The sequence below is a fragment of the Nematolebias whitei genome, chromosome 14, assembly GCF_014905685.2.
Source record: "Nematolebias whitei isolate Nwh7 chromosome 14, NemWhi1, whole genome shotgun sequence".
NCBI classification, from domain to species: Eukaryota; Metazoa; Chordata; class Actinopteri; order Cyprinodontiformes; family Rivulidae; genus Nematolebias; species Nematolebias whitei.
This window is the reverse complement of record NC_056511.1, coordinates 18,051,461-18,067,165: the sequence shown is the minus strand read 5'-3', so window position 1 is coordinate 18,067,165 and position 15,705 is coordinate 18,051,461. Positions and strand designations below refer to the sequence as shown.

The 15,705-nt window shown below is 43.6% G+C and overlaps 1 protein-coding gene across 1 annotated transcript; it reads left to right on the top strand.

Moving 5' to 3' along the window:
• Positions 1-4,336: 4,336 nt before the first annotated feature.
• LOC119419997 (olfactory receptor 146-like) lies at positions 4,337-5,305 on the top strand. The gene has a single exon (XM_037687364.1). It carries the CDS (start codon positions 4,337-4,339, stop codon positions 5,303-5,305), a length of 969 nt encoding a protein of 322 aa, XP_037543292.1.
• The last annotated feature ends 10,400 nt before the right edge of the window (positions 5,306-15,705 follow it).

Sequence of the window (15,705 nt, the reverse complement as noted above, 5' to 3'; positions counted from 1 at the left end):
TAAATGCTACTTTCTACTATCTTTACTAATTATGTTTAGTCAGCTATATTAAGTTCTATCATCTTTACTAAGTTTAGACAGCTATATTAAGTTCTATCATCTTTACTAGTTATGTCTAAGCAAACTACATTCTTGTCTGTGTGTGTGCGTCAGTCCCTGCATGTGTGATTGTGTGTGTGTGTGTGTGTGTGTGTGTGAGTGAGAACTTCCACTAGATTATATTTAGACAAACTGCCTGAAGTTAATATTCTATTTAACTAAGTAATTCAAATCAAAGTAACTGATTAATATTTAAATGATTGTAAGGTAATTAAAGAAATTTCAAGCTTGATTAAAATAATGATAAAAGATAAAACATGAAATCCAACACCAAGGGATTCTCAGGACAGCACACGTGCAAATTAAAGTCCCCAAAAATGAAAACATGATTATATTTTGGTGTGATTTCAGCTAAGAAGTCAGAAAACTCATTTATGAAATCCTTAGATCGAGGTGGGTGGTAGATGAGTGCAAATAACTTCGGAGGCGAATGGCCGAGTTCAAAGATGCTCAGCTCAAAGCTGGCGTGAGAAACTGGGATGGGCAGTTGTTTACAGGCAAAAGTTGATTTGAATATTGTTAATAATCCAGCACCGTGCCGGCCTGATGGCCGCGATCCGTTAAAATACAGACAGTTCGGTGGCAATAATTCCGTCAAGGCGCTGGACTCACCCGGAGACATCCAAGTCTCTGTGATGCACAAAAAGTCCAACTCATGCTCTTGAAAGTAGTCCCGGAGGACAAAAGTTTTGTTGGTAACAGATCTTGCGTTGACCAAACACATCCGGATACTGTCCAAAGTGGAGCCAGCAGCGATGAAGTTTGCGCACGCCAATGGCCGCAGGTTTTCAATAACAGCCCCTCCGGGTCGGTCTGAGCTGCGTACCGGCTGACAATTCCCGTTGTTTACCTGGTCCGGGCACGCGGGAAGCTGGCGATGGAAACCATGACCACCAGCAGAAGAGGAAGATGCAGTGCGCAGGGCTTTAAGCTTTACCAGCCGCCCAGCACGTTTTCCCCGGCGTCTGAAGCGATGTCGGGGTCGGGGGGTGGCGTCCAGAGGTACGCTCATAATGTTCCAAATAAGCGACATCGATGACAGAAAAACAAAGATCCAGAAGCTGTTGTCGGTCATACATTAGCAGTGAGTCTATATCACAGATAAAAAACGAACAAAACAAAAATAATCTGAACACCATCAGCAGAGGTGGATTGCAAGCCATGTACACGGGCGCCATCTTACCGGAAACCTTTTGACACAGTTTTCACCAAATCTGTTTTTATTAATGGAGTACATTACAGCAAAGCCACTAAGTTTAAATCCCAAACGTTAAACTTTTTAATGGCCGAAGCAAAAATGGCTGTTTATTTGTCTCGCAGGGACAGACTGCAGGCTGGACCCCAACTTGATGCCATGGCTCTGTGGAGGTGCAACATCAAAGCCAGACTGGTGATGGAGTTTTACTTCCACAGAGACACTGGAGACTTGGAGAATTTTGTGAAACTGTGGGGATTTAAGAAGGTTTTATGCACCATTTCTGACCAGGGAGAACTAGAATACAACAAGCTCCTCATGTAAATATTTTATTTTAAACTTGTCCTGATCACCTGTTTTTAACACTGTTGAGCTAATTTATTATGTAAATAAAGTTTTGTTTAAAAAAAATCTTCTTTTTTAAAGTGGGCACGCTTGGCTCTTCTTCTTTTCTGTCTGTAACGTTAGCAGTGTGACCAGCTACCTTAATACCTGTTGTTGTGTGCAACATCCTCATTCAAACTTTCTACCAAGCCATAACGGTCTACTAGTGGATCAACCAGTTGGCTGCTGACAGTAAGAACAAACTATTCACATGCAAAAGGAGGACCATCAGCCTAACAAGGGATCGTTAGCACCCTAACAATCTGCTGTTAGTGTCCTGATAGTTGCTTGCTATTCAAAGGGGGCTGAGTGATCATCATGCTTGCATCCTGCATACATGCATCATGATGATGCTTGACTGTATATACATACAGGGAACTTGGAAAACCTGGTAAGGAGGAAGAGAGTAAGGATTGCATCTGGAGGTAAATGGTAGGCAATGATCAGGTTTTCTATCTCTTACTGATATGTAAAAGGTTTCACAGCATTCAGAGGAGGGCAGAGGATTCCAGGTAGGTTTGGTCCAGGGTTGAGGATTAGCAGAAGAATTGTAATGGTTAGTAGATGGGCAAGTGGTGAAGTGGTGGAGCAGCTAAATGGTAGCCTAGGTAAGAGATTGCAGAGTTTCAAAGGTAAGTACTGGTCTTGGAGGCACGAGGAAGGAGACAAGGAATCTGGGACTTGAGACACAGGAGGCAGGTTCTAAGAAACTCGGAGGAGAATATGATAAGTTCAGTTATTTAGGTTAGATAATCACACAGAGGCTGACAGCAATACTGGTTGGTACCTACTTCTCCAGCAGGAAAAGGAACACTACCACAGCCTTTTATACTCCTTGAGCTTATCAAGAAGATGACCCACAGCTGCTGCTCATTTGCCCCGCCCAGGACTCAGGAAACTGCAGAGAAAAGGCTATAATCCTACAGTACCCCCATTTTAAGAATTGCTTCTAGGCAATCTCAGACCTTTTTTGGGGTGATCCTTAAAGAATGGTGTGATGAGGCTTGGATATAGAATAAATGACCTGGGGATCCAAGATCCTCTGGGTCATATCCCTCCCAGTTGATCAAATACTGGAATCCCCAACCCCGGCGTCTCACATCCAGAGTACGTCTGATGGTAAAGACCGAATGATTATCAATGAGTCAGAGGGGTGGAGGGAGGTCGGCAGAAGGGCACAAGAGACTCAGAGACAGGTTTGATTTGAGATACATGAAAGGTAGTGCAGATGGCTGCGCATTGAGGTGTGTAATTTTTGTATGACTGCAGAGGAGTTATGACCTTTACTATGGGAAAGGGGTCTATGAAGTGTGGAAACCAATTTCCTGGGGGTGTCTTTTAGATTGATGTCTCGGGTGAAAAGCCATACCTTCAGGCCAACTTGGTACGTAGGGGCGACAGAGCATGTCGATTGGCGAATTTCTTGTTTTGGTCAGCTGTGCATAACAAGGCTGTCACTAAACTTTCCAACAACAATGAAAATGATGCTGAACAGAAGGTACAGATATTTCAGATTCTTGACTAGGTAAAAGAGCTGGTGTATAACCCAAGGACGCTTCAAAAGGTGACAAGCCGGTAGCAGAAGATGTATGGATGTTGTGAACGTGTTCTTTGCAGACTAGATATCTGGTCCAAGCAGAGGGGTTATTATTAATTACACACCTTGGAAAAGCTTCCAGCTCTTGGTTGCAATGTCAGATTGACCATTGGATTGGGGATGGTATCCAGATGTTAGGCTGGATGAGGCCCAAGTGTGTTACAAAAGGCCTACCATACCTGGGAGGTGAACTGGGGTCCTCATCAGACACAATATCTGTTGGTATTCCATGGATTCCTAACACATGCTGGACCAGAAGGTGAGCAGTTTCGAAGGCAGAGGGAAGCTTGACCAGTGGGAGGAAATGGGCAGTCTTGGTGAACCTGTCAATTACTGTGAGAATTACAGTGTTGCCTTCACATGAGGGTAATCCCATGATAAAATCTAGAGAGATGTGACCATGGATGACTGGGAGTAGGTAAGGGCTGCAGTAGGCCTGATGGAGCTTGGTTTCCATTCTTGTGGGGCACAGATGGAGCAGGCAGCAACAAAATCATTCATGTGTTGGTTTAGGATGAACCACCAAAAATGTCTCGATAAATGAAAGCGTACGATTTACATATTTTCTTTCTAGGAACTTCTATTTTGTTCTCACGTCTTACAGTAGAAGCAATTATTGGCTTTCTTTTTCCTTAACTGACAAAATATTTCCTTTTGTCTAGACAATAAATGTGTGCTTACTTTATGTATGTTGGAATTCAAATTCATAAAAGAGCAGTTTACAATGAATCTTACAGAATATGACAACTTTATTTTTGTTCTGTCTGAGACTAAGAACATCCTCATCCTGTGAGAGTACTACAGTTTCATTAACTCTGCTCAATGCTATGATTTGTTACATAAAGGGCTGCCCCCCCCCCCCCCCCCGCTTACAAACTGAAAAGTTCACGTGATGCATCACCACAATCCAAACAAAGCTTTGACTCCTGGGATCAAATGCATATACTGATTCTGCCAGTGTCTCCAGTTAAAGGTTGTTAAAGCTTCACAACTGGTGTAGCTTTAAAAAGATATGCACTGTTGTGTGCTTGGAGGCATCGAGACTTCCCAATATTTTCACAATGGACCTTTACAACTCAGCACTTGGAAAAAATATAACTTTTATTCGTCCTGCTTATTTCATAATAAGGGGGTTTATTGGTGTACCTCATGTAAAGTTTTACTATGTATTTCTATTTTTTGTCTACATTGTTTCAGTGCTTGGAAACACAGCTGTTATGGCTGTTATATATCTGGATCATAATCTAAGAACTCCTAAGTATGTTGCTGTTTTCAACCTGGCCTTGGTGGACCTGTTAGAGAGCACTGCTCTGGTGCCAAAAGTGCTTGACATATTTTTGTTTAATAACTACAATGTTTCATACAATGACTGTATGACTTATCTTTTTTTCTGCTTTACTTTTCTGTCATTGCAGGCTCTTAACCTGGTTGCTCTCTCTTATGATCGTTTGGTGGCTATCATGTTTCCTCTGCATTATCAAACAAAGATAACTAATAGGGGGATGTTTTCCTTGATTGGCTTTTTCTGGATCTTTGCCATAATTGCTATTTTAATTGCAGTTGGTCTTCTTACAAGACTTTCCTTCTGTAAGTCTGTGGTTATCAATAGCTATTTCTGTGACCATGGCCAGATATACAAACTTGCATGTAATGATTATTTTCCTAATGCAGTCATTGGTCGTTTGTTTCCATTTCTTATTCTCTGGATTCCTTTAGCAGTCATCTTGTCCAGTTATATGTGCATTGGCTATACTTTAGCTAAAGTAGCCACAGCTCAAGAAAGAATAAAGGCCTTTAAAACATGCACAGCTCATCTTTCATTAGTGGCAATCTATTTTGTCCCAATATTAATCACATTCACTATGAGTGCAAACATAGAACTAAATGCCAGGATCATAAACCTGTCTTTGACCTCAGTATTTCCACCCATGTTGAATCCAATTATTTATGTTTTACAGACACAAGAAATCAAACTTTCCTTGAAAAAAATATTAAAAATAAATAATCGTTCAAAAAATATGTTTAGGTAAAGGCTGTCTAGGGTTTTGTGTAAATAATTCAGTATGTTATTTTAATATGATTTCCTGTGTGTTATATTTTGTTTGTTTAAGAAAATTAGCAGACATAAAACATATGTTACAGTTTGTACAAAGTTTTTATTTTTTATTTTGTGAATAATATTTGAATGTGATGTTATGCTAATAATGTGCTAATAATATTAATAATAATAATGTGCTAATAATGTGCTAATAATATGCTAAGTAATTTAACTTTAAACTGGATGGATTTATAAATTAATATATAAAATATACCGCCTTGCATGTAATGAGAATTTTTCCTATGTATTCTTTGGTTATACCTTGACATTTCATTAAATTTTTCCTTTTATTGGCTTCTCTTTGAGTTATCTTTTCTAGTTAAATTCGTACTGGCTATGCTAAAGAAGCAACAGTTCACAAAAGTGTAAAATCCTTTAAAATATGCACAGCTCATATTTCATTAGAGAAAATCTATTTTATGTCCGTAAGAATCACATTTACCATGGGAGCAAAAAGACACTCAGTAGCCAAGATAAATCTGTCTTTGGCCTCATTCCTTCCACCTATATTCAACCAAATTACTTGTGTTCAGCAAAAACAAGAAATTAAACATTTATATTTAAAAACGTTAAAATTAGGAGGCCATCTACAAGCACTAATCTAGCCTTGTAAAATTGTGTATGCTATTAAGTTGTTGTTGTTTTTCTTTCAGCTGTTCCCTTCTGCAGAGGTTGCTACAGAGGGCAAACTTGCAGGAAAGATTTTGCAATAATTTTATGCCGAATGCATTTCATGACATAACCTGGGCTTAAACCTGCAGTCTCAGAATTATGAGACTGCGGCACTTACCTGAGGTCCCCATATGTTACTATATTGTAAGTTAATAAAATTATTAAACATGCATTTGAAGGATGATTTGATGTAAATCTAATAAAAGGCATGTTGGAAATGACTACAGAAAACAGATAATGGTAAAATCTCTTGTAACAGTTTGTAAAAATGTGAACTTTTAAGTCATTGTAAAATATTGTAGAGTAGACAAATCAACTTAATTAAGAATAAAATAAATACTTACTCAAGACTGAATGTCCTTTTAGATCTTATGTGGCTTTTCTTTGGTGTTACGCTTTTGTGCAAAATTATGTTATTAAGAGGTCAGAGAGGAAAAACTTTAGGAAATTTTGTGTGTTTTGTGACAAAACAGATTCAGTCAAATAGAACACAAGTGTACAAGGTAAAGAGTTTAGGGTTAGGCAACAGCCCAGCTGGGATCCTGTGCTGACTATTTCAGCAGACACCCATCCTCCCTTTCTCACTACCTGTGGTCTATCTGTCGCAACTTGGGAAGTACAGGATCCAGTTACAGGTGGGAGTTGGGACTCCGAGGTCTGTCAGCTTCTCTATCAGTTTACCTGGGTGGATGGTATTGAAAGCCAAACTGTAGTCCAGGAAGATCATTCTGGCATATGTTCTGCTGCTTTCCAGGTGTTGCAGATTGTGGTGTAGGGATATTGCTACCGTATCATCCACTGATCGATTAGGGCGGTACGCAAACTGGAGGGGGTCGACAGTATCTGGGACCATGCGGTTGATGTGCTTCAGTATGTTGAGGTCCTAAATCTGCTCTGATGACCTCCCCAGGTTGGTTTGCTTGGAAAGGATCACACGTTTTCTTTAGAATTAACAACAATTTCATTTCTAAACACATAAATGTATGAACGAGTGTACAGATCTGGAGAATTGTGTAATTACCTTTTATACCTCGACCCCTTCACAATTCTGATGTTTGTGTGGTCTGCGTTCACCCTTACAGACTACGTTGCTCCTCCTCCATTTTGCCTCCAAACTGTCATCTCCACACATCCAAGTGACATTTCTTGCTTTTGATTTCTGTCTAATCAAACACAACCACACACTCTCCGAAGTCCATCTCCTTTTTCATCCGGTCCAATCAGCCACAGACACACTTCTTAGCTGTCTTTTCTGGTGCTGTACAGATACTTGATAGTCAAACATTATTTATTCTCACAATTTATAATTAAACATTATACCAACCAACCCACATTATTTTATTCTCCAAATTTATGATTAAATATTTTTATTGTCACAATTTATAATCAAACATTGTTTTTATTCTTCACAAGAACCAGATTTCTAGGCAATTTCATGGTGACAAATGTTAGTGCCACTGGCCTGTAGCTGTTAGGGGTGGATGTGTCTGGACTTCTGGGAACTGGTATATGATGATGCTGTATTTGAAAATACAGGGGACTACTGCCTGGACTAATGGCAGGTTGAAGATATCAGCAAATACTCCAGATTAGTGTTCCCCACAGGCCTTCAGAATTCTGGAAATGTCGCGTTCTGCCGTCAGGAGGGTTGAACCCAATTGCAGGAGGATGACAGGAGGCTTGTGGAAAATCAAAATATTTATTATACAAAAACAAAGCAATTGCTGATGGGGCAGCTTACTTACTAATAACCACAGGACGAAAGGCAGAAACACAACACCATAGAAGGATAATCCGGAGACAAAGACAAGACACAAGGGAACTGAATATATACACAACACTGATTGGGACAACGACAGACACCTGCGGTGATTACTATTAGACACAGGTGAGACAAGGGCTAAACACAAGGAGGGAGAGCTGACTGGAAACATGAGGAAAGAAACAAAGACAGGACAAAACCCAAAAACCCTACAGTACCCCACACTCAAGGGATGGCTCCTGACATCCCAAGGATGATGCTACATCCAACTTGGGTGGGGGGCGGGACAAAAACAGGACGAAAAAACACAGAGGACAAAAAGAACAAACAAACGACAGGCAAAACCTGGGGAACTCTAGACACAAACAACGAGTACCAGGACCCCAACCGAGAGTCAAGGTGGACGGTCAGGAGTCTGCCCAAGGCAGGTCCAATGTTCAGGTGAGCAGCCAGGTGACTGTCCCCAATGAGACAGGAGATCAGGAGGGCGGCCTGGAAACCATCCATCCGCAGGCCAGAGTTCTGGTGGGTGGCTAGGAAACCGTCCACCTGTGGGCAGCAGTGGTGTGCATCTGACCCCTCCTGAACTTGGGCAGATAAAGACCTCAGCCGACGGACCACGGGCGAAGACCTTGGTGGGCGAGCCAGGAGCGGAGACATCGAAAGACTGACCATGGGTGCGGCAAGGCAAGGAACCTGAGCTCTCTGAAGACCAAAGATCTTCTGTGGTAGACTCAGGAGTGTAGTGAACTCGGCCTCCGACCAAAACCTGCCTCTGAAGACCTTCATGGGACATGAACTGTTATTTCATTGATTTGAATCCAGAAATACAAATGAGCTCATCCAGAGACTGTCTAACTGTATCCTGAAGTAATCAATTGAAAGAACACTCTTCTTTTATATTATCATTACTATTTTACAATATCTTGATTATCAAAAGTGTGTTTAGTTCATACCATTTCTAAATGTTGAAGTGAACCACTCATTTTAAATCAACTGTGAAACAGTATTAATGAATTTTTACACCTCATTTAAATTAGAAATCAAGTTAAATGTCTATTTACAAAGTAATTATGCATTTTGATCTTCTGTCTGAATGAGAAGTAGTGATGTCGGTCAAAAGTCAGAGACAGTCAGAAAGAAGTTTTTAGAACAGGCTGTATTGTTTTTAAACCTAGCAGATGGTAAAAAGAGAAACACTGGCACCTGCAAAGTTTCTCACTTCCTCAAAACATTTCCCTGTCTGTACTAAAAGTTCCTAAACATTCTTGCACTTTCTTGACTTGTAATAACCCTCTGACATCACTAGAACCACCTCCTGTTGGTTGTTTCAACCAATCAGGAAGTCCTGAAGTGACCAGAAGTGAGAACTCTTTAAAAGTCCACACTTCCTGGAACTACGGAGTCTGGTGAAGTCTCCTGAGTTCTCAATCTCCTGAGTCTCCTGAGTCTCTCAGTCTTCAAGTCAGTCTTCTGAGTCTTTGATGGAGTCTTCCACATCTGAGTGGAAATGCTGACGGACTGATAGCTTGCTGGGTATCCACCCGGGAGATGAGCGTGTTTGTTGAACGGAGTAAGCGACACGACTCCTGACGATGGCCAGCCGCTCTTACCGGAGACGCTGGAAGGTAGCGTTGAAATGGACCCGACACCGGAGCTGATTAATTTCTGCAAAGGTAACGAGTCATGATGCGCCAAGTATACTGCAGGTTTTGAGCTGGTGTTGAAAGGAGCATGCCATTCTGCTGTCCGAACAGACACTCCCCTTTACCCATCTTTTCTCTTCATTCCTTCCTTTAAAACTCATCTATTTTGCCAGTAATTTTAATGCCTTCAGAAATGTCTTGTTGTCTTTTTAAGTAAAATGTGCCAAGTTTTATTAATCAGAACCAGATCAGCTAATCACGTGTACATGTTTGATGTTAAATTTTGATTCTGTTCAATAAATGACCACATTTATTCTGATGGGTCAAAGGAAATTAACGTCTCATGTCACTGATTTAAACACAATCCTCACAGTACCTCGTCACATGGCCTTAATTTAACTCGAAAAAGAGAGAACCCGTTATATTTAAATAATTATTAGTGAAAGGTGCAGCTAAGCTGGCCCTGACACCACTACAGGAGCGAGGACCTTCGGAGACAAGCCAAGAGCGAGGACCTCTGGAGACGAGCCCGGAGCGATGACCTCTGGAGACGAGCCTGGAGTGAGGACCTCTGGAGACGAGCCTGGAGCGAGGACCTCAGCCGAAGAGCCGGGGGCGAGGACCTCAGCCAAAGAGCCGGGAGCGAGGACCTCAGCAGAAGAGCTGGGAGCGAGGACCTCAGCCAAAGAGCCAGGGACGAGGACCTCTTCAGGCGGGCTGGGAGCGGAGACTTCAAGCGGGCCGGACTCTTCTGCAGTCAAGCCCAGAGCGAACGCCTCAGGCGGGCCGGGAGCGAAGACTTCAGTTGGGCCAGGATCTTCTGCGGTCAGACCAGTGGTGAAGACCTCAGCCAACAAGCCAGGAGCGATGACCTTAGGCAGGCGGGGATCTTCTCTGGTCGAGATGGAAGTGATGACCTCAAGCGGGCCGGGATCTTCTGCGGTCGGGTCGGGAGCGAAGACACCAGCCGACGAGCCAGGAGTCTGGACTGCAACCAGTGATGGAGAAAGGGCTTCAGCAGGAGAGTCGAGAACCAGGGCTGCAGCAGCAGGTGGTGGAGTCTGGGCTGCAGCAGGGGAACCAAGGACCGGGGCTGCATCAGCAGGTGATGGAGCCAGGGCTGCAGCAGCAGGTGATGGAGCCGGAGCTGCAGCGGCAGGTGATGGAGCCAGAGCTGCAGCAGCAGGTGATGGAGCTGTGGCTGCAACAGCAGGTGATGGAACCGGGGCTGCAGCTGGAGGAGACAAGACCTGGGCTGCAGCTGGAGAACCAGAGACTAGAGCTGCATCAGGAGATGGGTTCAGAGCTGCTACTAGGAAGTCAGGGACAGGAACCAGAGCTGCAGCAGCAGGTGAACCAGGGACCAGAGCTGCAGCAGCAGGTGAACCAGGAAACAGAGCTGCAGTAGGTGGTGGAGGAGTCTGGGCTGCAGCAGGTGGTGGAGAAGCCACGAACCCCTCAGGAGGACTGGAATGAGGAGCGTCCACCCAGGTCTCCTTGCAGCAGGGCAGAAGCGGATCAAAGTACATTGCCACCACAGAAGCCTGCCATCGTTCCAGCTCCTCCAGCGAAGGAGGGCTGGGCTGCTCCTCTGGCAGGTGGGGGCATGGGTTCCTCTCCCCGAGCGAATTCCCCCCTCGTTCTTCCAACGAGTGAGAGCCAGGCAGATCTTCTGGCGGATACAGGTATCCTCCCCCCAGCAAAATTTTCCGCCGTTCGTCTGGTGTCAGAAAGCTGGGTTTTCCCCCCGCTTGCGAAGCTCTCCCCCTTTTGCGCTGGGCTTGGGGAAGACTAGCATTTCACCCCCCCTCTTTCCGACACTGGTTCGGGACAGCTAGGAGGTTAACAAGGAGGAGGTGGACAGCGAGGTGGGCAGCGAGGTGGGCAGCGAGGTGCAGCAGCGTGACGAGCAGATGAGGAGGAGTGAGACGGAGAGGCTGGGGACCCGGGTTTAATGGCCAGGCGAGTCCCCCAAAATGGATTCTTTATTCTCTCCCTTTCTCTGTCGCACTGAACTGTCTTCTCCACCGCAGGAGCCAATAACTCAAACAAAGTAATCATCCTCCTACTGGGTTCAGAATGGTCTCTGGATTCTGTCGCGTTCTGCCGTCAGGAGTGTTGAACCCAATTGCAGGAGGATGACAGGAGGCTCATGGAAAATCTAAATATTTATTAAACAAAAACAAAGCAAAGGTTGATGGGGCACCTTACTTACTAATAACCACAGGACGGAAGGCAGAAACACAACACCATAGAAGGATAATCTGGAGACAAAGACAAGACACAAGGGAACTGAATATATACACAACACTGATTGGGACAACAACAGACACCTGCAGTGATTACTATTAGACACAGGTGAGACAAGGGCTAAACACAAGGAGGGAGAGCTGACTGGAAACATGAGAAAACAAACAAAGACAGGACAAAACCCAAAAAACCCTACAGGAAAGAACTCCATCTGGTTTCTAGCCTTGTGAGAGCTCAACTTCTTCAGAACTATCAGGACCTGTGAGTGTGTCACCTGGAAGGAAGTGCCTATGGGAGTCATAGGGGGCCTTTGAGGGTGTGTCTGTGTTCAACCTGTCAAACCTGGCATAGAAGGTACTGTATTAAGGCTGTCTGGAAGGGTGACACCTCAGGGATCTGTCACTGATGTGGTTCTGTAGTTTGTGATAGATTGAATTCCCTGCCACGTACTGCACATGTTTTGGTTAAGGTAGTAGCCGTCAAGCTTTTCTGACCCTAGCAGGGGCAAATATAATTTTCCCAGCATACAGCATAGCTCCTGGGATCATTCAGGCTCACAAACTCCTCCACCCCTATAAAGTGGCGATTCAAGGAGGAGCAAGGAAAATAATCAAGGAGGAACACAAAACCTAAAAAAATAGGCCTATATATTTTCAATCCACCCTTTTCTGCCAGAGGACAATGGCCTCAGATTTGAAGGTGATTATTCTCATCCCAGGCAGCACGGTGGCGCAACTGGTAGAGCTGCTGCCTCTCAGCGAGCAGGTCCCTGGTTCAAACCCCGGTCCAGGGGCCTCTCTGGGTGGAGTTTGCATGTTCTCTCCGTGCATGCGTGGGTTTTCTCTGGGTACTCCGGTTTCCTCCCACAGTCCAAAAACATGCATGTTAGGCTGACTGGTAACTCTAAATTGTCCCTAGGTGTGAGTGAGAGAGTGAATGGGTGTTTGTCTCGTTTGTCTCTATGTGGCCCTGTGATGGACTTGCGACCCGTCCAGGGTGTACCCCGCCCCTCGCACAGTGATTGCTGGACATGGGCACCAGCGACCCCCGTGACCCAAAATGGAATAAATGGGTAAAGATAATGGATGGATGGATGGATATTCTCATCCCAGCTGCTTCACACTTGGTTTGCAAACTGCTCCAGTGAGAGCTGAAGATCACAGCATGATGATGCCAACCGGACTACATCATCTGCAAAGAGCAGAGATGGAATCCTGAGGCCACTGAAACCGACTCCCGTCGCCCCCTGGCTGCACCAAGAAATTCTGGCAATAAAATTTATGAACAGAATCAGTGATAACGGGCAGCCCTGGTGGAGTCCAACTTGTACCCTGAAGGGGTCCGATTTACTGCCAGCAATGTGAACCAAATTCTCACACCACTTGTGTAGGGACCAAGCAGCTCATAGCAACGGGGCCCCCAATACCATACTCGTTGAGCACCCCTCACAATGTACCCCGAGAAATATGGTTGAACGCCTTCTCCAAGTCCACAAAACACACGTAAACTGGATGGGCAACCCCCCATGACCCCTTGAGGACCCTAGTGAGGGTAAAGAGCTGGTCCAGTGTTCCACGGTCAGTACATAACCTGCATTGTGCCTCCTAGATCTGAGATTCAACCAACAATAAAACTCAATTCTTCAGTACCCCTGAATAGACCTTACCAGGGAGGCTTGGGAGAGGGATGCCCTTATAATTGGAGCACACCCTCTGGCCCCACTTTTTGAACAGGGGACCCAGTCTGCCAATCAAGTGGCACAGCCCCCAATGTCCATGCGAGGTTTCAAAGGCGTGTCATCCAAGACAGCCCCACAACATCCAGAGCCTTAAGGTAATTAGGGTGGATCTCATCCACCCCCGAGCCCTACTATCATGGAGCTTTTTAAATACCTTGGTGACCTCAGCCACAGTTAAGGACAGACCAGCCCCAAAGTCCCCAGATATAGCTTTCTCCATGGAAGACATGCTGGTGGGATTGAGAATGTCAGAGAAGTATTACTTCCACCCAGTGGTGGGCTGTAACTAAGTACAAATACTTTGTTACTGTACTTAAGTACATTTTTCATGTATCTGTACTTTACTTAAGTAGAGTTAAACGTGGGTACTTTATACTTTTACTCCACTACATTTTACATCAAGTATCTGTACTTTCTACTACACTACATTTCTATAATGCGTTGCATTACAAGTTAAATTCATGTTGCGGCTTTTTGATTTGTTAGTTAGTTTGAAAGTAACCTGTGGTGAGAGGGGAGCTGGTCTATTGAATCACTGCAAACTGGGCAGGTAACGTTAAGCCCGCCTTCAAGAAGAGCTGGGCCAATGACGTATATTCTAGTATATGTCACTGAGCTGGGTGCACCCGCAGCACCACTAACACACCCAATATGTATTCCACCGCAAGAGTCACCCAGAAGATATGCTCCACCCATGGCCTTATTGAAAGATTATTGAAAGGTTCAGTACAACAGGACAGCTTCTCTCTCCCAAAAGAGCCAGATTGAACTCAAAAATCTTTGAAAACCAACTTCGTCTGAACTTGAACAAGAAATTCTTGCTGCAGTATTAAAATGTGTCAGTTCATGGGATGTTAGGAAAGGAGACAAGAGATGTCTCCAAATGTCTTGGCAATCGGGTCCAAGTTTTAAAAATGGTGTCAGGAAGTTAAAATGTTGTTCAAAATTGACCCATTACAAGGTTGAATAGACAATATTTTAACTAGAGTTGATGACAAACTGGAGTTGAAATGATCAGTGCCTGTTCCTTTGTCAGTTGTGTCTAATGCTTTTTTCAGGCAGACAACTTTTACTTAAATGTGTTTACTGCAGTTAAAATGACACATTGGTTTTACTTTGTGTTAAATAAAAACTTTCAATCAAAAGGTATAATCATTCCTCTTTCTCATTTTGATTAATGGCATTTAACTCTGCATGTCATCCCTGAAATTCTGACGCACAGAATCACAAGTCCAAGATGAACTGTGTCACAGAGTAAACACAATAAAAACATGAATTATCTGCAGCATTTTTCATTAAAATGACTCAACACTATTAATGTATTACAGAAAATATACATATGGTAGGCAGACAAAGATATGTAGACCATTACATTAGGTAATACATTCAGCAAGTACTTTTACTTTCAATACTTTAAGTATTTTAAAAGCAAGTACTTATGTAATGATTGAGGTTGGATCAGAACCACAAGAATCCAGAACGGTTTAAAAGGTTTTATTAAATAAGTAAAGAGCTGCCACTCTCGGCTGGTGTTGGTAGACAAGCAGCTGAAACTGGATCTTGTAAGTCTTAGTGGGCCAGAGGCAGAGCGCTGAACAGTGCTGAGTCATCACCGAGGGGCGGTGTACATCAGTGGTCTTGGGTGGACGATCCAGAGGCAGAAGTCGTGGGCAGAAACAAGGTCGGCAACAGGATCTGATAAAAGCGACAGTACCAAAGAGCAAGGCAAAACTCGGAGTCCAAAAACAAGCAGATAACGGCAGCAAAAAGGCAGATGAGCAGAGGTACAAAAGGGCAAGACAAAAATCAGAGGTCGAGGGGCAGGCAGGAGACTGTGAACAGGATCAGGATACAAGAGAGAAATGCTGGAAGACTACTCACCAAAGGCTTTCGATATTCTGGCAGCAGACTTCTTCTTCTTCTTCTTTGAGGTTTATTGGCGGTTGGCAAACAACGAAATTGGTGCATTACCGCCACCGACTGGTAAGGTGTGGACCAAAATATCACTCAAGGATTAAATCCTCTTAAATAACTGTGTTAATTTAAGATAATGAAAGATTATCTGATAAATTTTACTATTCAAGTTATTTCTGAATAAATCAATTAAATCTAGTTTTACTTTAATTTTATTTAAATTTTGAATCAACTCTTGTCTTTCTTCCTCATATGTTTTGCAGTGTAACATTACATGCTCTACTGTCTCATCTGTTCCACAGTATTCACATATACCACTGCAGTGTTTTCCTAAAATAAAAAGAGTGCTG